Source organism: Leptonychotes weddellii, chromosome 3 (assembly GCF_054177405.1).
Source record: "Leptonychotes weddellii isolate Sample4059 chromosome 3, ASM5417740v2, whole genome shotgun sequence".
Classification (NCBI taxonomy): Eukaryota; Metazoa; Chordata; class Mammalia; order Carnivora; family Phocidae; genus Leptonychotes; species Leptonychotes weddellii.
In genome coordinates, this window is record NC_138371.1 from 122150578 (window position 1) to 122173684 (window position 23107).

At 37.7% G+C, this 23107-nt stretch overlaps 1 protein-coding gene across 3 annotated transcripts in view; it reads right to left on the bottom strand.

Moving 5' to 3' along the window:
- FNDC3A (fibronectin type III domain containing 3A) overlaps window positions 1-23107 on the bottom strand; it is a 158597-nt gene that overhangs the window by 61937 nt on the left and 73553 nt on the right. For 2 of the 3 annotated variants that reach the window (XM_006746812.3, XM_081814903.1), the window contains exons 4-5: window positions 12653-12729; window positions 1755-1995 (exon numbers count right to left, since the gene is read on the bottom strand). In XM_006746812.3, the coding sequence (XP_006746875.1) occupies window positions 1755-1995; window positions 12653-12729 (318 nt within the window). Of the gene's footprint in view, window positions 1-1754; window positions 1996-12652; window positions 12730-16855; window positions 17013-23107 lie in introns of those variants that run through there. The other variant, XM_006746813.3, reaches the window with a different exon arrangement.

A 23107-nucleotide genomic window follows, 5' to 3' on the forward strand; every position in this document is an offset into this window, starting at 1 on the left:
GTGTTACTTGGCCAACAGAAGTAAATTTGAGAAATATATATGATATATGACATAATATATATTTACTACTTATAGGCTGTGCTGTATAATTAAAATTCTGTATTTAGAGTTATTCTGTAAGTTTACTAAACATTAATGATAGGTACTGCTAAGCGCAAGTGATAGGTAAGACAGATTTAGTTGTCGGGGGTGTACAGTCAAATAAGGGAGAAAGACATACGAATTAAAAAAAATCAAATTGTGTTAAGTTCTGTGAAAGAAACCGGTTTCAGTGTGAGAGACTAATAAGGTAAGGTCACAGAGGGTCTCTCTGAAAGCTGAAATCTAAAGGAAAAAAAAAGAAGCCTTCCACGGAAAAGGGAAAAGAGCATTCCTGGCAGAGAGAACATCATGTGCAGGGCACTGAGGTAAAAAGAACTTGGAGGTTTTGAAAAACTGAAGGGGGGTGGGGTGGGACAAGTGGGACAAAGCAGTCAGAGGCCACAGGGGAGGGCCTTGCCAAGGCCAGTGGGTTGCAAGCAGGGTCAATTTGGGCCCCTACGGGTCATTCGGCAATGTCTGGAGATATTTTTAGTTGTCACAACTGGGTGAGGATAGGGGAGGGTGGGTAGGAGTTGTATGCTACTGGCATCTGGTAGGGCATGGCTTCTCCTGAATATCCTACAATGCATAAACACTCATCCATTCCCAAATATCAAGAGTGCAGATGTGGAGAAATCCTGGTCTAGTAGAAGGTTCAGGATTTTATTCTAAATGTAATGAAAGTTACTGAAATCTTTTAAATCTTTTAAATTTATATTTTAAATGATTACTCAGGCTAAGCCTGGATGGCTGGGGCAAGAATGACAGCAGAAAACCAACTGGAAGGCAGCTCCTGCTGTAGTTATCCTGACAAGAGCTGATAGGGGATGAGATTTGAATAGCAGTGGAAAAAAGGAGATAAAATTTGGAAACTTCTGAACATAAAAATGATATCAACTGATGTGGGGGTTAAAGAAGGAAGAATAAATTTGATCATGTGGTTTTCACTTGAGCAAATTGAATAGACAGTGGTACCATCTATCAAGATGAAGATGACAGAGAAAAAGCAGGTTACATAATTGAGATTTATGTTTTAGAAACAATGTAACTGATATGCACGAGGCATTTAAGTGGTTATCAAGAAGGCAGTTAGAAATGTAAGTCTGAAGCTCAGAGGTGAGGTTCTGGCTGGAGACACAAATCTGAGAGCTGTCAGTATAGAGATGGTATTTAAATACATAGGAAAGAATAAGATTACTATTTTGTGTGCGTGTGGTTGTCTTTTCTTCCCAACAATTTATTAACTCCCTGGGGTCAAGGTTATATCTTGTTTCCTCCCCCACCTCCCAACTCAGTCCTTTACAGAACCTAGCACTTTGGTAATTGGCATCACAACCTTAAGGATTTAACAAAAGTATGATTATTCCTGGCTGAAAATTTTCCTCAGAGTCTAGTTGGCAGAACAGAGAAGAAAAGTTCTTGTTTGAACACGTCCCCACTAAATATTGCTGCATGATATAAGTTATTTTCCCTCTTTGATTTTCTGTTTACTTTTTTGCCTTGAGGGGTAATCATGAGGATGAAATACTTAACATAACGCTTGAGTAAGAGAACATGATGGTGATATTGTTACTGTTTGGTCATTTCTTTTATATAATAGGAGGAAAGCATCTATTATATCCAAGTAAAGAATAACTAACTCCATAAGACAGGAATATTTTTAGATGTCTTACCTACATCTCCATATACTTGTGAAGACTGATACTGTGGCAAATACTGTGTTGCCATGTCTCCAGCTCCAGCCACTGGTGAGTACATATGGCGTGGCGGAGGGGGCATCATGGTTGGGACAGGAATGAAACCAGGCAGAGGAGGAGGATGTGGGGAACGGTGTATGACTGTGTGACTGCCTGGATGAAACTCTGGTGCCTGAGGAACCACAACAACTCTTCGAACACCATTGTCTTCAATAACCTACAAAATGAACATTGAACATTTTTTCCATAAGATGTAAGCAATTCTTTTGATACAGGTTAGAGTAAGAATTTTTATACCATAAGAAGTTAATTAAGAAATTTTACAGAATATGAATTTATTAAATACACTAAGTACATATGAATTAGTATAGAACAACATGAAGTAGTTTTTGTTATACAATGCAATATAAATCTTAAATCAATGATGAGATTAGCTAAATAATAATATAAACAATGAGCCACAATATTAGGATTTATTTCTTTGTGTTAATGTGCATTTACTGATACCTTCAAAAAGAAGGGAGACTCAAAGGAATTTTTGGTTTAAACACAATGGGAGGGGGGCGCCTGGGTGACTCAGTCAATTAGGTGTCTGCCTTCGGCTCAGGTCATGATCTCAGGGTCCTGGGATTGAGCCTCACAATGCGTCTGGCTCCCTGCTCAGGGGAAGTCTGCTTCTCCCTCTCCCTCTGCCCCGTGCCCTGCTTGTGCGCGCATGCTCTCATGGTCTCTCAAATAAATAAATAAAATCTTAAAAAAAAACCAAAACACAATAGGGTCAGGAATTAATTCCCTTTTCCATATTATGGATAGGGGTGGGGGGAAATAAGCTGTAGAAAGAACACAAACTGTGAAGTAGAAATGGGGAAAAAACTGGATCCAGATTCCGAAGATCAACCATATATTGTGTTTAGGTACAAAATTCTTGCGAACATGACCAGGACAATTTTAATAGCTGAAGATCTTTTCAAGGGAGACAAACACCTAATATATTAAGTCCCAGTTAAGGAAAGTATCTGTGGCTTTCAGTTTTAGAAATTACATGTTTTTTAAAGTTTTTATTTTAATTCCAGTTGGTTAACATACAGTGTTATATTAGATTCTGGTGTAAAATATAGTGATTCGACACTTCCATACAACATCCGGTGCTCATTACAACATGTGTACTCCTAATCCCCATCACCTATTTAACCCATCCCCCCATCCACCTCCCCTCTGGTAACCATCAGTGTGTTCTCTATAATTATCTGTTTCTTGGTTTGCCTCTCTGTTCCTTTTTTCCATTCGCTCATTTGTTTTGTTTCTTAAATTCCACGTATGAGTGAAGGCATATGGCATTTGTTCTTCTCTACTTATTTCACTTAGCACAATACTCTCTAGCTCCACCCATGTTGTTGCACATGGCAAGATTTCATTCACTTTTTACGGCTGAGTAATATTCCATTGTATACATATACCAAAACTTTTTGTCCCTCAGATCTAGGATTAGTGTTCAGTTTAGGGACAGAATAATGGTTAGGATTAGGGACAGTGTGAGGGTATATGCTTAACCCTAACCCCTAACCCTAAAATTATTCCTCTGGAGAGGTCTCTGAACTGCAGGATAACAGGCACATACCCCCACACGGTCCCTAATCTTAACCATTATTCTAGCCCTAAACTGAACCCTAATCCTAGGTATTATACATTTTTAAATAGGGGTTACACTACACGAAAGGAATTCCTAAAATGACAGATTTATTCCCTTTGAACCTCACTGGAGCTGCAAGGACATACAGGAAAGCCCAATAGGATATAGGATTTTATCTCAAAATTAGGAATCAGCCTCTATTAAAATAGAGCCCTTAACCTTTTCGACTTAAAAGATTACTATTGAGGTTTATTTAACAAATGGCTAATAATACCTTTCTCTTAAGGAAACAGAAAATTATTAAAATGTTAAGTGCTAACTTAAAGGCAAATCATGTTATTTTCAGGAAAAACAAATTTTACTATTCTTAAGGACAGCAAATTTTGGGGGTGCCTGGCTGGCTCAGTTGGAAAAACATGCAACTCTTGATCTCATGGTTGTGAGTTCAAGCCCCATGTTGGGGATAGTGATTACATAAATAAATAAACTTAAAAAAATGGAATAGCAGATTTTGTATATAAACATATACATGCTTGTTAAGTATATCAGAAAACATACTTATTTAGGTACAGATAAGCCTAAATTACAACTAAATGATTATTGCTTTAGAAAGATTATAGTTACTATTAAACACCCTATTCAACTATCCTTACCTGCTGGAGTATGAGATGACTTGTCTGTACTAGAAGACCAAATGAATTCAGTTTTTATATACTAGCTCTAGAACTATAATGCCTTGCTTCCAGCAAAATAAATGCCTCATATTCTGCCTTTCTCCCCATTTAACTCAGTTCTGAATTCAAGCCTCAAACAAGTGCATATAATTGGCAGAAATGAAATATCTGGAGTCCTAGTTAGAGAGAATCTGGAAACTATTTATAGCTTTTCAGCCTCTAACCCACAGGAAGGGACATTAGAAGGAGCTTGGAATGGATTTTTAGTAAGCCAAACCACAGTGTCTGTCACAATATACTACTTTCACCTTTATCAACTCTCCAACTCACAAATCTTAAATGACTCCCATTTCTGATAGGATTATAGTCCATACTCTCTGACCTGGCCTTCAGTCTTGTTCCAACCTGTCTTCCTACATGTATTTTTTTCCTACACCAAATTCTGAACTCTTAACTCCAGCCAAGCCGGTATACTAAAAACCTACCTTCACACAAACCTATGCATTTCTGTATCTGGGACTTTAGTTTATGACATCTTTCTTTTCACTTTGCCTCCCCTTAATCTACAACTATGCAAATCTCATCTATCCTTCCATATCTAGCTCTAACTTTACCTTCTCTGCTCATTTAAAAAATGACAGAAACATTGGTAATTTAGGCGAGAAAAAAATGTTAGTGATGTCTTTGTGGGACAAACATACTATTAGGGGCAATGAACACAAAAACAAGAGTAAATTATTTAGCATGTTGCAAGGCAATAAGTATCATGGAGAAAAAAACAGGTAAGGGGGATCAGAAGTATTGTGGGAGTAGGAAAGGTTGCAGTATAAAATAGAATGACCAGGATAGGCCTTACTGGCAAAATGAAATTTGAGCAGACTTGAAGTAACTGAACGAATTAGCCATGTAAAAATCTGGAAGAGTGTTCTGGGCAGAGAAAACAGAACAAAGCCCCTAACAGATAAAAGTAGTTTTAGAAGGAAACCATTGTGCCTGGTTCAGCATAAGAAAGAAGAAGGTAGAAGCAGATAAGGTCAAACAGATAAAGGGAGTGGTGGGGTCAGGTAGGACCATATGAGCTATTAATAAGCACCTGGACTTCAGCATTTACATTAGTGAAAGGAGGAACCATCACAGGGTTTTGGGCAGAAAAGTGATATAAGTCACTGGTGCCCAGCCAGGGGTGATTTTGCCCCCTATGAGACATTTGGCAGTATCTAGGGACATTTCTGGTTGTCACAACTGGGGGTGGGTACTACCAGCATCTAGTGGGTAGAGAGATCAGAGATGCTGCTAAATACCCTACAACACAGAGGACAATTCCCTACAACAAAAATTACTGGGTCTAAAATATCTGTAGTGCTGAGGTTGAGAAATCCTGACATAACCTTATATTTAACAGGATTATTCTGACTGTTGAGTTGAGAATAGACTGTAGGACAAGGGAAAAAACAAACAAACAAACAAACAGGGAAACCAGGAAGCTACTGCAGTATCTAGGCAAGAAATGGTGGTGGCTTGGACCAGCGTGGTAAAAAGAGGTCCACATTCTGCATATATTTAAAGGTAGAACAAGATTAGCTGATGCTGCCACTGGAGAAATGAGAAAAAGAAGTTATGAAAGGATGGTGTTCTATCAACTGTAAAAGGGGAAGGCTATAAGGCAGAGTAAGTTATTTTGGGGGGAAAGATTTGGAGTCTTAGGTTCTGGAATGTGAATTTGGTTAAGTCTATAAAACATCTAAGTGGAAACATGAGTAGGCAGTTAAGACATACTAGTCTGAAGTTCTGAAAAGACTGGAAAAGGGCAACCAAGTAAGGTAGGAAGAAGACTAAGAGTGTGGAGTCTGGAAGTTTGGTGAAGTGTATCAAGGAGGAAGGATCAACTCTGTCAAATACTACTGAAAGGTCAAGTAAGATGAAGACTAAGAAATGACCACTGGATTTAGCAATGTGGAAGTCACTGCAACTTTGATGACAACAGTTTTGGTGTAAACATAGGGGTTTAAGAGAGGAAAGTGGGGAGCAGAATTAGAGAGCTAATAGCCCAATTTTAGCAAGTATTCCTGCAGAGGGGAATACGGAAATAAGGTGGTGACTGGTAGTAATGGAGTCAAGAAACTAAAAAATGTGTTGTTTTTAGGGCACCTGGGTGGCTCAGATGGTTAAGCATCTGCCTTCGGCTCAGGTTATGATCCCAGGGTCCTGGGATCAAGTCCTGCATCGGGACTCATGAATAAATACATAAAAATCTTAAAAAAAAAAGTGTATACATTCTTTAAAAAAAAATGTGTTGTTTTTAGTGAGAGCAATGACAATATGCTGATACAATAATGAGAATGACCCATCAGACAGTAAGAAATTGATGATGTAGAAGACAGAAAAATGCAGGCAAAAGGGAATGGGATCCAAGACTCCACGGGGAGCACTGGCTCTAGACAGAAGCAGGAAAGTCTGTCTCCGTTCTAGATGAAAAGGAAGTGTGAGCTGACATGAGACTGCAGAGCATGTCACCCCAGATGCTGGTAGAGATTCCAGGGCTACGGGTCTGTGGAAGGTTTCTTTTGATTGCTTTCCACTGAACCCTATCCTGGGCACCACAATCTTAATGACCTCTCCTTCCTATCATTTCTATTACATTTATTCTGTATCACTTGTTAGGTATTTATAACACTGTAGTATTTGTTAACTTTCCAAATGCATATGTCTTACCCTATAACTTAACTGTAAGTTCCTCAACAGACATGTATTAACTATTTAATCCTCCTAACAAATAGGTAGCATTATTATCAACATTTTTCAGATGGGGAAACTGAGGCATACAGATGTTAAGTAAATTGCTAAGGTCACATAGACAGTAAGTGGAGGCGCCAGTATTTGAACTCTTGCACTTTGGCTTTAATTTCATGTCTGTCCACTTTGTGGGCATAGAACCCACAGGTACCGGTTTCTCTAGCATCTTTTTAAATGTCACAACACAAGCGAGATCTCAACGGTTAAAAAGAAACAGCTAAATCACTTATGAAATTAAAACCACTTTTCTACTGAAAAAGAACATTTAAAATACAAAGATAAGCTGGGGGAAGGAAGAATGGGAAATCACTGTACAGAGTTTCAGTTTTGCAAAATGAAGAGTTCTGTAGATGGATGGTAGCGAAGGTAGTCCCAACAGTGAATATATTTAATGCCACTGAACTGTACATTTAAAGTTACAATGGTAAATTTTTTGTCATGTATATTTTACCACAATTAAAAAAAAGAAAGCTAGGAAACAGAAAAAAGAAAAAAAGGAGCCAGACCTGTACCACTTCAAGTAACCATCTGAGCAGCCAGTAACTTCAGGAGTGAGGCTGGGGGCCTCAAAACTATCCACTAAGTCCAGCTGCTGACAAATGGCTAATCGTGTAGACAATGAATTTTATACTAACAGGGTCCACCAATGGTGATGATTAAAATAAAATCAGTAAGTTGTGAAAAGAAAAAAAAAGATAAAATATAATCCAAATTAGTCTATGTTATGTTAAAAAAAATTAAAACAAAGATAAGACCGTAAAATAGAATTAAATAGGGCTATCAGCATAGGTCTACCTAACCACATATGCCACACAATTTCTAATTAGGCAAAGCCCTGTTTTCTCCTTTATTGAACAGACATAATTAAAAGGGGCTACAGAAAGAGGGGTTTGTGTTTACATTTTCTGTTGTGTGTGTGTTCTCCACGAGAATATACATTCCATGACAAATCTGTTCTGCTTACCATTTTCTTCCCAACACCTGGAACAACTCCTAGCATAGGGCAGATGCTCAAAGAAAACTGCTGAATCAATGATATGACCAGAAATAAATGTATTCCCTTAGTTCTACTGGAGTGCCACATTATTTTCCCCCTTCTTAACAACACCATGCTATTAGAATTCTGTGATTTCCTCAATTCTTACAACCTTTGCTTCTGCCTAACTTTTAGCAACCTACTTCTATAGCCTCACCCTGGACCCAAAACTACTCCCACTTTAAGCTACTAAATAATAATATAGGTAATTTCTGGTCATTCATTCAACAGATATTTATTTTATATATCTAACTATACATACATACACAATAATGCTGCCCATGTTTTTGGGCAGCATTATTGCTGCCAAAACATTTGACAGAGAAGACAGATCAGACTGGTATGCAGAATCTTTGAAAAAAGTACTGACCTCATTGCTGTGTGCTGACATAAAGGCAAAGTGAAATATCAAGTCCAGCTCAAAGGAGTAATCTCAGACTTTTTCTGAAGTTGACAGAGCTCCCTTCCCCACATTATGAGATCTACAATCCCTTTCCTGTTAGGTATCCTCTCATCACCATAACAACCCACATTCCATAAAAAAACAGGGGAGCCTTTAAAGAGAGGCAGAAGGAGAGAACTTTTGATGCTGCTTTTTAGGTGTCCCACCATTCAGGCAGACTATAATCTTTTCTTGATAAGTCATTAATTTCATCACTAAAATATGAAATGTTATTCTATGCTGCAATGCTCTTAAGGACTATAAGTTAGTATTATTTGCCAGTAAATTAAGTTCCTTCTCCTATCACCATTTGCTTTCTGTGTTTTATAGTTTTTGTTTTTCCATTTGATATCTTAGTTCAGTTGGCACATATGCCTGCTTCTATTGAGGCACATCGATCTCTCACAAACCTCCTTTTCTTATTAAACTACAAAAATAAAACTCATTAAGGTTATGTCTAAAATTATGTTTGTAATTTTGTAGTTAAAAGGCTACAGGGAAATCACTGCCTTTCACCAAAAGATACACATACATATGGCAAGGGACAGACGTGAGGAAACTTGTTGCCACAAGGCGAGATAAGTATATAAAAGTCTAAAAGAAGACCATAGATAATAGCTATTCATACGTTTAGTATTTGTGCTATTTGGTTCCTGTTGAGCGAAATACAACCTATACTTTATTATAGCCATCTACGTGTCTTAACATTTGGCTCAACTCCCAGCTTTTAGATTTGCTAAGATAATTATGTTTCCTTATATGTCAAGTTTTGGACAATTATTAAGTGCTTAGCTATGCCCAGAACCTGATTCTTTTTTTTTTTTTAAGATTTTATTTATTTATTTGACAGAGAGAGACACAGTGAGAGAGGGAACACAAGCAGGGGGAGTGGGAGAGGGAGAAGCAGGCTTCCCACTGAGCAGGGAGCTCGATGCGGGGCTCGATCCCAGAACCCTGGGATCATGACCTGAGCCGAAGGCAGACACTTAACGACTGAGCCACCCAGGTGCCCCCAGAACCTGATTCTTAAGTATTTTCTAACATGAGAAATTGTGTATGCTAGGAAATAGGGGGTTATTTCAATAGTGATGTCAAAATGCTAGAATCCAGTCTTACACAGTGGGTATTTAAATTATTTCAATAATGATGAGACTATACATTTTTGTCTCTTGATTACTCCTGTGTATTTGAAAATGATACATTTCTTAGAGACAGTCTTAATCTTAAATTAAGGTAGATAATAGTAGCCCACTAGCCTCACATAATCCTTCCAGTGAGATTACTACTAAAGTTCATTCATTTATTTGACAAATATTTATGAAATATCTACTGTATTTGAGTTACCATAGAATAAAAATAATTAAAAGGCAGCTCCTATCCTCAAGGAATTTAAAATCCCATAAAATCGGGCGCCTGGGTGGCTCAGTTGGTTAAGCGACTGCCTTCAGCTCGGGTCATGATCCTGGAGTCCCGGGATCGAGTCCCGCATCGGGTTCCCTGCTCAGCGGGGGGTCTGCTTCTCCCTCTGCTCTCTTCCCTCTCGTGCTCTCTGTCTCTCATTCTCTCTCTCTCAAATAAATAAATAAAATCTTTAAAAAAAAATAAAAATAAAATAAAATCCCACAATTATAATACTAGGTGGCATGTAATATATAACCAAGAGATGGTACAAATAACTTGATCTAGGTCCTCAAGGATGGGTAGATTTTTAAAAGGCAGAAATGAGCAAATGAGTAACATTCCCCAGATAACAGCATTAACAAAACCATGGAAAAAGGGAAACATCAAGTGAGCATGTGAATACCTTGTTTTACTGTGCTTTGCTTAATTGAGCTTTGCAAATACTGCATTTTTTAAAAACTGAAAGTTTGTGGCAACCTTGTGTTGAGCAAGTCTATTGGTGCCATTTTCCAACAGCATTTGCTCATTTGGTGTTTGTGTGTCCACATTTTGGTAATCCTCACAATACTTCAAACTCTTTCTTTCTTCTCTCTCTTTTTTTTGAGTAAGCTCCATACCCAATGTGGGGCTTGAACTCACAACCTTGAGACTGAATCCCATGTTCTACCAACTGAGCCAGCCTGGCGTCCCTCATAAATTTGCATTATTATTATATTTGATTAAGGTGATCTGTGATGTTATTACTGTATTGTTTTGGGCGCCATGAACTGCACCCATATAAGATGGTGGCTTAACTAATAAGTGTTGTGTGTGTTCTGACTGCTCCATCAAATGTCTATTCCCCCATCTGTCTCCATCTCCTCAGGTCTATTTCCCGAGACACAACAATACTGAAATTAGGCCATGTAGACTCCTACTTATCTTTCAAGACTTGGTTCAAATGTCACTTTTCCAACGAGGCCTATTTTGACTACCCTATTTTAAAATGTAACCAAGGTCTATTTTCTTTCCTTTTCCACCCCCACCGCTTACCACCTAACATACTACATAATTTATCCATGTATTATATGCTTATTGTTTTCTTCTCCCCACAAGAATGTTAACTACAGAGAGACAGAGGTCTTTGCCTTTCATTCGCAAATATATCACAATCATCCAGAAGACTGCCTGACATATATGAGCACTCAGTACATATTTGCTGAACACTGCTGAGTACAGAACTGTTAAGAGTTCATAATCTTCTCAGGAGAGAAAAATTACTAAACAGTGTGAGAAATTCATTAAAAGAAGGATATACATAGTGTGCCATGAGAACCCAAAGGAGAGGCCCTGGAAACATTCAAGGAAAGCTACTTCCAGAAGGTCATGATTGAATGAAATGAGAAGGGTAGGAATTTGCCATAAAAATAAAAGGTACTGCTAGATTTGAGAACAGCAGGATACTCTTTAGTTACACTGAAATAAATTGTCAGTAGCACCAAATACAGAGCTTAGTACATGGTACATTCAGTACATGTTTGCTGAACTGAACAACACTAGAGAAAAGACCAGATGTGGTCTTTATGTAAGTGGAGAAAGGTCTGAAGGAGCAACCAAGAGAAGTAGAAAGAATCAGGACAGCATTATGTCAAGGAAATTTTGGGTAAATCGTTATCAGTGGTGTCAAATGTTTAGGGGGTCACAAAAAGGGTAAGGCTGGAAAAAAGGCCTTTGAGTTTGGTCCGTATCAGAGAGCAGATTTAGTAGGATAATACAGAATGCAGACTGTCAGTATGTCAAACAAAAGGAGAGATAGCTTCTGAAAAGCTTACAAATACTTTCAAATGTTATCTTACATGTTCTCATCCCATCTTATGGTTAGGACACAGAGACTTAAGGAAGTTGATCTGTCCAAGGCCATGCAGCCAGCAAGGGCTTGAAATAAGATATGGATTCAGCTTTTCTGATGATTTTTTTAAATTTTAATTTTTAAAATATTTTATTATTTATTTGACAGAGTGAGACACAGCGAGAGAGGGAACACAAGCAGGGGGAATGGGAGTGGGAGTGGGAGAAGCAGGCTTCTTGCTGAGCAGGGAGCCTGATGAGGGCTCGATCCCAGAACCCTGGGACCACGACCTGAGCCGAAGGCAGACACTTAACGAATGACCCACCCAGGTGCGCCCCCAGCTTTTCTGACTCTAATTCTCACACTACTTCTATTCTCCTCACCAACATGGTCTTCTTTTGCTGTCATTCATAGTGGTGGGCTTCACAGTATGGGCAATGAATCTATCCCACCAATATTCTGACATAATCAGGGAGGAAGTAAGAGAGGGCCTGAAGAAAATTTCAAGTGTAACTTCAGTGCTAAAAAAAGAAACTGAATTATTTCTAAAAAGGATCTGAGGCAATGAGTGCAAACTACACAGAATCTCAGTAGCAGAAGATACTGATACAACCTTTAGGGCTGCAGGTCTACAAGTCTAAATTTTCTTCTATGTACCACAATGTGACAGGTAATTATTATGGGTGTTTGTGAGACATTTTATGAATATGGATGGAACACTGTCTAGGGTTACTTCCAAGCAAATGATTAACTTAAAAAATGTTAGTGTAGGCACCTTTAAACCTTAAGATATTACTTACATTATTCACATATTCAGGGAAATAAAGCTCTAGGATTAATTTTCTATAATAATTCAACACCCAAAGCCAAGGCCAAATGATAATGCTGTCAATTTAATTTTTCGTCCTTTCCAAATATACTGAATGTACTAGAATACATGAAACAGATACCAAAGATATACTGTACAGGGTAAGCTTCAGTACTGAAATGGTGTTTTTTTCCTGAATTAAACAGTAATAATATGATCCCTACTATATAGATATAAAAAGAAAAATAACACAAACACATACCTGTGGGGCATATCCAGGAGGCACATAAATAGGAGGCACAGAACCATTTGGGGACATCATTGGAACCTGAGCAGGACCTGAATGGATCACAGAAATGATGTGTTAATCCAGGATTAGTTAGCAAGCTAATGTTGAAAACAATTTGAATTCCACTTTGAATACTTCGTCTAAACTAAATGCTCAAATTAACAGTAACTATATTACTATGAAAAGAAATTCAGATGATTCATCTGTTATAGAACATAAAAATTTATCTTGTAAAGTACACTGATTGTTCTTTACCTGCAGTTGGGTTTTTTAACCTATCTGATGATCATAATAGTCACCTGGGGAGCTCTTTTAAAACTCTCCTAGAGATTCTTTATTATGCTTACAGTGGGGTCTTGAGTCAGTATATTTACTTTAAAAAATATCTGGTGAATCTTATGATTATGCAAATTAAGAAACACTGACCTAGAGGAGAATCAACCTAAACTTTGCATATAAAATCAATGAAAGATATAAAAAGCAAAATTCTGAAAAACAATAGAAAAAAAAGTCAAGAGGGAAGAGCAATAAGAAGAAGAGTTAGAAATTTGGGACTTGTTTTGTTAGTGTTCAAAGCCTCTCGTGTAATATGTAAGTCATGTCTGTGGGGGCTTGAGAACAAAGTTAGAAAAATACTATACATGCATATTTAGCTAAGGAACAATTTTTGTTTCTTAAACCAAAAAGTTCCGGAAAAAAAATAAAGGAAAATTCACCTTGTCTTATTCCAGGTTTTCTTTCATTTTTACTGTTATCCTTTCCAGACAGCTTTTATAAATATTATCTCATTTATCTTCTCTCATAACGTTTGTGGGATAAAATAGGCATTTTGGGAAGGTGTGTTTTATTTTTTCTAGTAACTAAAATCTTACTCGCTTTATGTAACTTTTTTTAAAAAAAAGCATCTCACCTTCAAATCCTTTTTTCCTTGTAACTTTAGACTACACTGTCCCCTCACCCATTAGTTTTTAATAACTTGAAATTAAACCTTCTCAAGGATCCTCACTCATTTCTTAGGAATAAATGTACCCAAGAGTCTAATGAAGAATGTAAGGGGGGAAGAGTTCTTTTTATATGTGGAATTTCAACCTGCAGAGTACACATAATGGAATCAGTTATAAAAGAAAAAAAAGAGGAAAAGCTTAATCATAGAGCAGAAAAGAAATAAATTTCACTGGTAACATTGTACATACTTCAGGAAACAGAATGAAGAGCATGGAGGTTACAGCAAATCCAGATTATAGCCACCCGCTTTTCAAGGAAGGAGAGGAGTGACAAGCAAGCAAAAAAGTGGTTGGTGGTGGGTGCAGGGGAAAGATGGTGAGACACAGGGAAGGAAAGAGAAAAGAGAATGTAGGAAAAGGTGGGTGCAGGAGGGTAAATGCTAAACAATGGTAAAGGAAGACGGGAGGGAAGAAAAGAGAAAGAGAAGAAAATACAGGCAAGAAAGGAGGGGAGGGGACAGAGGAGGACAGACAACTGGAGAAAGGGAAGGGTGAAGGAGAAGAGAGAGTGAATAGGGCTGGAACAGAGGAAGAGAAGGGGAGGGGAAGAGACAAGTGATGGGAGTGAGGAAAGAAAGAGATACGGAGCGGGAGAGAGAATAGGTTAAAGACTCAAGTGGTATGAGGAAGTAAGGAGCTTATGTGTGTGTGTGTCTGTGCCGGGGCAGACTACCAAATTATGCTATATGACCATAAAAATAACTTTTCTTTTTTAAAAAAGATTTTATTTATTTGACAGAGAGAGCGAGAGCATGAGCAGGAGCGGGGCAGTGCAGGCAGAGGGAGAGGAAGAAGCAGACTCCTCACTAAGCAGGAAACCTGATGCGGGACTCATCCCAGGACCCTGGGATCATGACCTGAGCTAAAGGCAGACACTTAACCGACTGAGCCACCCAGGCGCCCCTAAAAATAACTTCTCAACAAAATATTCTTCCCATCCCAAACAAGCCCACCAAATACATGAAGTTGTTCAGAATATTTTCTTAAAATAGCTAATTATATATAGCTAATACTAACTTACTATATGCTAGGGCTTTTGTGTTTTTTCTCCTCCTAATCATTCTACAAGTAGGTAAGTATTATTATTATTACTCCCCATTTTCCACACGTGGAAATTAAGTTAGAGAAGTTAAGTTTGCCCTAGTAGAAAAAGAATTCAAAACCAGGCAGTTTCATTTAAGGATATAGCTTTACAACATATTTAGTAAACATTAAAATACTGTGCATTATTACTGGCAACTGATGTAATTTGAGGCTCCAAATTCTAAGGAAAATTAAAGCCTTCATTATCTTTAAAAAACAAGAGAGAAAGGAAGAACAAAATTTTCCTACATTTAAGCCAACATTAGCCTATTAATTTACAAAATAAAACTTGTGAGGTGTTTTATATCTCTAGGCAAGAGAGGATTTATCCAAAACTTACCTTTTAACTTCTCTATGCTCGACTCAATAGAAAATGAGAACAGTTTTAAGAAAATCCTGGTTTACATCTATTAGCTAGTTTATATAAACCTATACCAAACTAGCTTTATGAATCCTGAAACTGGCTTAGATATTATTCATAACCTGTGAAATTTAGCTGGGAACCAGAATGAGAATTCATCGAAAATCCTATTTGTAATCTTAGTAAAGGAAATTAATATTTTTGAGCTTCTACTAAATGTGCCAGGGACTATGGTTCCTTTCACATGTTGTCAAATTTAATTCTTACATCAAGTCATCAGAATAGGTTTTTGCTGTTTTTCAGCCACCAGAGTAAAAAATAAGTTATTGCTGATTACATTTAAAATTGCAAAACTATACAGCTGCTCTGGATTGCCCTTCTTTTACTAAAAATATAAATAAATACTACATAATTACAATTCAAACCATATACTTTGAAAGTTGCTTTATAGTTTATATTTTAGTAGAACAAAATTCTACTGTATTCTTTAATTATACTTAAGTGTGATACTGAAAACAACAGAACAAACCCAACCTAAAATAAACTAGCAGTAAATACATTACTAGTTGCAGTCCAGGAATAATTATTAACTCATTTCCCTAGGAAGTAATCATTTCACTCTAGCAAATAAATTTTTTTATCCTGAGGCAGAAATGGTACCTGGCTAATTTTTTTAAAGACAATTCATGGATACCATATTTAATATGTAAAATACTGGTATGAAATAACATCCAACACTGAACACATAAAAGTCCCATTATATAAACATAGTAAATACAATTCAGAAAACTACAATGTTTATAGCACCACTTCAGTTGCTATTTCTGTCTACAGCAGCAAACCCCTAAAACCCTGCATGCTTAATGATGCAAATGTTTGTTTACCCCCTTAGTTTCACCAATACTTTTATTGTTGGAATAAAATATTGAAAATACTAAAAGATTAACTACAAACCCTGTAAATGCAGTGAAGGAGGGGGGTATTCTGTCCCAGTAAAGAAGCCAAATCTGTTACAGATTGTACCATTAAATGCACATCTGGCACAGGAGTAGCTCTATCTGAACAACTGTAAGTACACCCAGTAGCTCCTTAATAATCTACATGATCTAAGCAAAATCTACCCCCAAACATAAAGCTATTAAATCATTTTTAAGGGCATATTTCCTATTCTAAAACCTTGCAAAAGAGCAAACAATTCTTATTCACCAATTGTCTTAAGAAATTTGAGAAGCCCCTCACCTCCATTCCTTAAAAAGGGCCATCAGTAACTTAATAAAGATGATATTTCATCTACTCTAAGTTAAATTCTTTATTTTTTCTTTATTAGCACACGTTCACATTTAAAGAGGGTTTTTTTTTTTGATGAAATGCAAATTTGAGTTTAAATTCTTAAAATGCAATGGGCCGCTGACGTGCTACACATTCTCTTTTTAAGCAAGCTTTCACAATGGCTTCCAAATTATCGGACGCCAATATTCTGATTTTAGTGGTAAAAAGAAAAACCTAGTAAAATAAAGGCGCTCGAAAGGAATAGTCTATGGAATATAAAATCAGTCCATCTCCAAATAGAGTCTAATCTTATAACTACATGGCCACAATTTAAAAATATTTTTACTGCCATAGATTTGGCATCTATTGAAAAAATACACACGGCATGACTTTAGATTAATACAATGCTTTCTATGTTTTAAAATAAAAGAATGTTCAAAAACAGTCAGCAAATCTTACCACTCATTTTGTTTTTACAGTAGCAGCAGAGAACAAAATCCAACAAGGAAACAGCGTAGTACACGTTAACAGCTTTAATTGGAGAACGGTTCCGCTTTTTTTTTTTTTTTTGCAAAGCAGTGAGAGGAAAAGATCCTTTGACCGAGTCACGTGATGCTTATCACGTGACTTGCAGTGACCCGCGGAAAGGGAAGGGGGAAGGCAAGCAAACATTCCCCGCTGCCAGGCTGCCAGCGTTTGGGATATAGTAAATGATTAAATGGTTTCTACTGCTGCTGCCTTGAATTTTGCGATCTTTCAGACTTCCTCGTGAACTAACCCAAAAGCTCATCGAAATACACGCACAGAAATACATATTTGATGTAAAACTGTATTTTTGTTTTCATTTTCCCTCCTATATAACGATAGGCATTATCTTCTAATTCAGTTTTTGCAGCCTGCTACTTCATTTATAAAGTTTAAGATATATATAACATTTATTAATTTAGAGGATTCGCTTGATGGATGGCATTCTTGCTCATGTCCATAAAATCTTTTTTTTTTTTTTTAAGATTTTATTTATTTATTTGAGACAGAGAGAATGAGAGACAGAGAGCATGAGAGGGAGGAGGGTCAGAGGGAGAAGCAGACTCCCTGCTGAGCAGGGAGCCCGATGCGGGACCAGATCCCAGGACTCCAGGATCATGACCTGAGCCGAAGGCAGTCGCTTAACCAACTGAGCCACCCAGGCGCCCTCATGTCCATAAAATCTTAAAAGACAGGCCACAGTTCGGGATCAGAACACTCTACCCAAGCTCCCCTGGAGATCAGGAAAGAGACCAAAGATGTTACAAGTGAGGGGAAGAAGACTGTAAGAACTTCTGGAGGTCTTTTCATTACTTTATGGTGCTATGTAAGCTAAGGAAATTTATTAATAGCTAATACAAATGTATAGGTAATGATAATGATTGTGATATATTTACAAGTTGCACAGTGGAAAAAAATAAATTTTGGTACCAAAAGATTTAAGTTTTAATAAAAGCTTCAATATTTTTTAGCAAGGCAATTTACTGCTCTTCTTTGAGGCTGTTTCCTTTTTTTTTTTTTTTTTAAAGATTTTATTTATTTGACAGAGAGAGCACAAGCAGAGGAAGAGAGAGAGAAGCAGGCTCCCTGCTGAGCAAGGAGCCCGATGTGGGACTTGATCCCAGGACCCTGGGATCATGACCCAGGCGGAAGGCAGCCGCTTAACTGACTGAGCCACCCAGGCATCCCTGAGGCTGTTTCCTTATGTAAAAAGGTTAAAATAGGCAACGTCACAGCATTGTTGTGAGAATCAGGTTAGATATATTTAAAGTACTGAGTATACTGGTTGGCACACTCAATAAATGATAACTATTATTATAAATAGAAGTGTGATTGCTCTGTGTTTCCAAAAATAATAATTATATATTGCAGAGTATGTCCCAGGCACCATTCGGAGTGATTTTCATGTGTTAACTCAGTCCTCACAATAACTGAAGTAGGCATCATTTAGAGGTAGGGAAACTGAAGAAGAATGCATGCAGTTAAGTAACTTGCCAACGGCACACAATGAGGCAAAGCCAGGATTATCTAATGATAAGGCTATAGTTTAAAAAAAATATGTAAACCATATTCAAAGCCCCACTCTCCCAAGAATATGGAAAAGAACTAGCAAGAGATATAACCTGGAGCAGCAGGTTTCAATAAATACATGTCAGACACCCCAGAGGAGATAATGATGTGGGAAACAAAGGCAGAAGAAAAATTATTAAATTTCCTTACTACCTAGAGCCCACTGACAAGTCCTTGAAACAGGCATAGTGACATTCCTCTAAGGACTCAACTGCCTTGGTGTTAATACTTTGCTAAGAGCAAAAGGCAATTCTAATCTGACCCCCCTCATCCTGTAAGTCTACTTTAATGTATAAGAATTCCTTTGGAAACTTCCTTTATCTCTAAACCCTCCAAGATACGTGTTGGCAATCATCTCCCAAGCATATGCCCCACCGATATACACCTGAAGAGTCTCATGACTAAGGTTTTATTAGACAGTAATAAATGACCTTTTCCCAACAATAGCTAGCCCTCTCAAGGTCCTGGACACCTTGCTTCCAAAATTCCTTAGAGACTTACACTATCCCTAACCCCCTCCCAACTTGAAAGTATATAATGCGCCACTCCTCATGACCCCATTGCAGCTCTTTCTGCCCATGGGTCCTGTCCCCATGCTTTAATAAAATCACCTTTTTGCACCAAAGACGTCTCAAGAATTCTTTCTTGGCCGTGGGCTTCGAACCCTAATAACCTCTTTCCTACATCAGTAAGACACTAAAGGACCATTCTCAAAAGTGGCAAAGGGTAATTGTTAATTTCAAAGTTCCTACAGAAAGGCAAGGCTCCTGAAGAACAAGGCCTGAGAGTAAAGTGTGTCCTGGTCACAGTAGAATCTGCTTGTAAATGCTGAACTCAGCCTCTCAGCAAATCTAACCATGCCTCTGATCTTCAGCCCTTAAACAAAAAGCAAGCCCCGGCAGCCCGCTTCTTCATTTTCGCTCATGTTCTCACACAGCTATGTTTCCATTTCTTAACTCTTTCTTTAATTTGATGATTGCCTTCTCAATTCTTTCCACTGTGCTCACTAGAACCTTTTCCCTTATTACAAATAAATTCCCTTATATCCTCAACCTTTTCACAGAAGACCTGTTGATATATCTCCTTTAAATGAAATCTGGCTCCCCCCAGGATAATTTTTCTAGCAGCCCCTGGGAGCAGAGGATTCCCATTCTCTCCTGAGGCAGTTTCCAGATACCCCAAGGCTGCTTCCCATTACCACTGCTGTTCCTGTATCACACTCAAGTTTCTTTTTCCTTGAGATCATGTCATATGAGTAGATCACCCTCTACCCCTTTTCATTGCTGCCATGCTCAGTTCTCATTTATTGAGAACTATGGCACCATGTTCACAGTTTTTTCCCCTCTATCCCACTCTTGTCCATAAGAACAATGACTTCAATGTTCAAAAAATTTAGCCTCAAACTTTCTTGAACTCTTCCATTCCGTTTTTAGTAACCCATGTTCAAAGACACATATGTCCTGGAACTCACTTAGAATTCCACTATCTTCATCTTTGAAATCTCAGACTTTCATGTTTCAGTCTCTGGCCACCACATCTATCTTTCATCTCTTCCATTTCTCTTTCTTCTATAACATGTTTTTTTCTCATAATGATTTCCCTTTCCTCTTGATTGAACACTGCCTTCATTGCCTGATTTCCTTTCCCATGGAAGTCTTCCTTTTACATCCCCTCCCCACAAAGTCCCCAATTTTAACCAGATAATTAACTTCTCTTAGATCTGAACTGTAGAAATCAAATGGTACTCAGACTGTCATGTTGGTAAATTTAGTTATCTCCAATCTCCAACCTCCAATCTCAGCCATCAGCATTGCTCAGGAATCCTTTCAGAAATTTATTCCTGGTTAATAGCCCATCCTGTTTTCTTGAGTGATTATCAGAGATCTCCACCACCCTTTAAAGACTTCCCCCAACCTGACCTCGATCACATATGTCAGCATGAATTTGAACTATTTCAGTATTTTTTTTTTTTTAAATTTTATTTGACAGAGAGAGACAGCGAGAGAGGGAACACAAGCAGGGGGAGTGGGAGAGGGAGAAGTAGGCTTCCCGCTGAGCAGGGAGCCCGATGAGGGGCTCATGACCTGAGCTGAAGGCAGACGCTTAATGACTGAGCCACCCAGGCGCCCCATTGAACTATTTCAATATTATTTACAAACTTTTCTCACCTCTTTCTTCTATCTTCAGAAGAATCACTGTCCCTTCACTAAGTCAAAGCTATCTTGTTGCTTCTATTCTTGATCTGATTTCCATTTCGTCTTCCACTAGCTCTTTGCTCTACTGGTTATTTCTGTCCCATTCTCTATTTTCAACTCTTCTAACAAGATTTAGCTCTCCACCCTCATTATCCTCACAGTTGCCGTAGAGTTCTAATGCCCAGGATTAGTGACGTGGTCCACACTTTCAAGAATTCTTCAGTTATAAGGACAATGTAAAATAGACATATTTCATGTTTCCTAAAGACCTTGTTAATTCAACAATGTGCATCAAACAATTTTCCCAGAGGAATAAACAAAGAGAAAGGATGCATCAAGAGCGTTACAATTACAGGAATGCATTATGCAGTGAAGAGCATATTCTTCATTTTCCCTTTCTTACCTGATTATATGAGAATTCTAGCAAACTTAAAATGCACCTGCTTTTTATTTTCACAATACTGTCTCAAACATTTTGCAGAGGGTTCTCTTAAATCAATAGCCTGACATGTCACGGCAATTATTTGGATTTCCTGGTAACATTTTAACAGATTAACTATTAGCATTCTTGAACTACTGATTTTCAGGTAGATTTGTAAATACAAGCGCTAGGTGACACTTGGGTGACATTGTTTATATGCACTTATTGGGTACCAGGCACTGGTGTAAGTGCTTTACAGGTATTAGCTCATTTAATCCGCATAATATCCCTCTGAAGTGGGATATTATTTCCATTTTCTAGGTAAGAAAACTAAGATACAAAGAGATTAAGTAACTTTCAAGTTCTCACAGCTAGTAAGCTGTCAAAAGAATTGGGTGGTCTAGCTTTGAAATCTGTGTTCTTCACTTCACCACTACATTATGCTGCCTCTCTTGTTTAGGATATAACAAATATAACAAATTGTATTAAAATGAATGAGAAAACTGCAGCATAATAATACCAAAATTCACTTGAAGATAAACTACAAATAGAAAAGCACCAAACATTTGGATGGAAGACCCCACACAATACACCTCAAATATCTGCTAGTTACATATAATGATAACAAAGCAAAATGCACCTAAATATATCTCACTGAAACTCTTGTGAAGACTCTGAAAGTTTTTGTAAGTGAGGGATATCATATGGAAAACAGTGAGTTACTTAATACCTAAACCTGTTCCAAAAGTAACTTGAGGAGATTTAAGAGATACACACAGCAACAAAAAAAGCTAAAAAAACCCCTCAAAATAACATACCAAAACAAAACCCAAAACAAATAGTTGACAAACTGAAGAAAAGGGAAAATTAATATAGAAAATATAAATAAGGAATAAGGCTGGTCTTAAGCCCTCTAGAGTTGGGCCATAAAACCTCTCTGGTTTGTATGAACTGAAATAAGATTAAAATTAAGACATCAAGGACCACACTGTCAAGCTAGTTCTTGTCTTCTGTAGATCAAGTGTCTCAAATTGCCATAGAGCATAGCCCCAATTATTTGGCTTGAAAAAAACTAAAGCAGGTATAACCCAATGCTGACTTCTCTCATATATAAAATTCAGTAATGCATCAATAAATGTCTAACTTTAAGCAATATACCCTCAAAAACAGTTGCAAAATAAACAGCTAACATAGTAAGACAGCTGAATCAGCTGACTTGCAGAAAGGGATTGTCAGCTATGAGGCAAATTAAAGTTGGAAGAGTTGACTTTCATTTCATAAACTTCTTTCTGGCAATAAATAAACAAGATCAGTGTTTATTAAGGCTGCTCTTAGACTGTAATCAGTCTGGGTCATTTGCATATTAGAAAATTTAAGAAGCAGACTCATTCAGCTCAATGGTTTCAAATCATTAAGACATGAATTTAAGAGTGGGGATGTGAATATATCTCATTCTACTCCTCTACAAATATATATCCAATTCTTCAAAAGACTGACTATGACTGTGATCCTGACTCTTGCGGCAGTATTAGGGGTACAGGTTCTGGATTAACATCTAAATAACATGTGTTAAGCTCATGCGGCTTAGACTGTAACTGATGCATGTCCATGTAGTCAAGGGACCTAGGAAAGGTCAATGACATCTGCAACTAATCAAGTTCTCTATGGGAAGACTCCCTTGCTGGGGAGTAACTGACAATGACATATACAAATAATCTCAGGAAGATAAGGGGACCAAAGAATTAGAACCTATAACTTTGTGGGCACAAGTCAAACTTTGTTTCTTTTAAATCTCTGATTTGGGGGCGCCTGGGTGGCTCAGTTGTTTAAGCGACTGCCTTCGGCTCAGGTCATGATCCTGGAGTCCCTGGATCGAGTCCCGCATCGGGCTCCCTGCTCGGCAGGGAGTCTGCTTCTCCCTCTGACCCTCCCCCCTCTCATGTGCTCTCTCTCTCATTCTCTCTGCCAAATAAATAAATAAAATCTTTAAAAAAAAAAAAA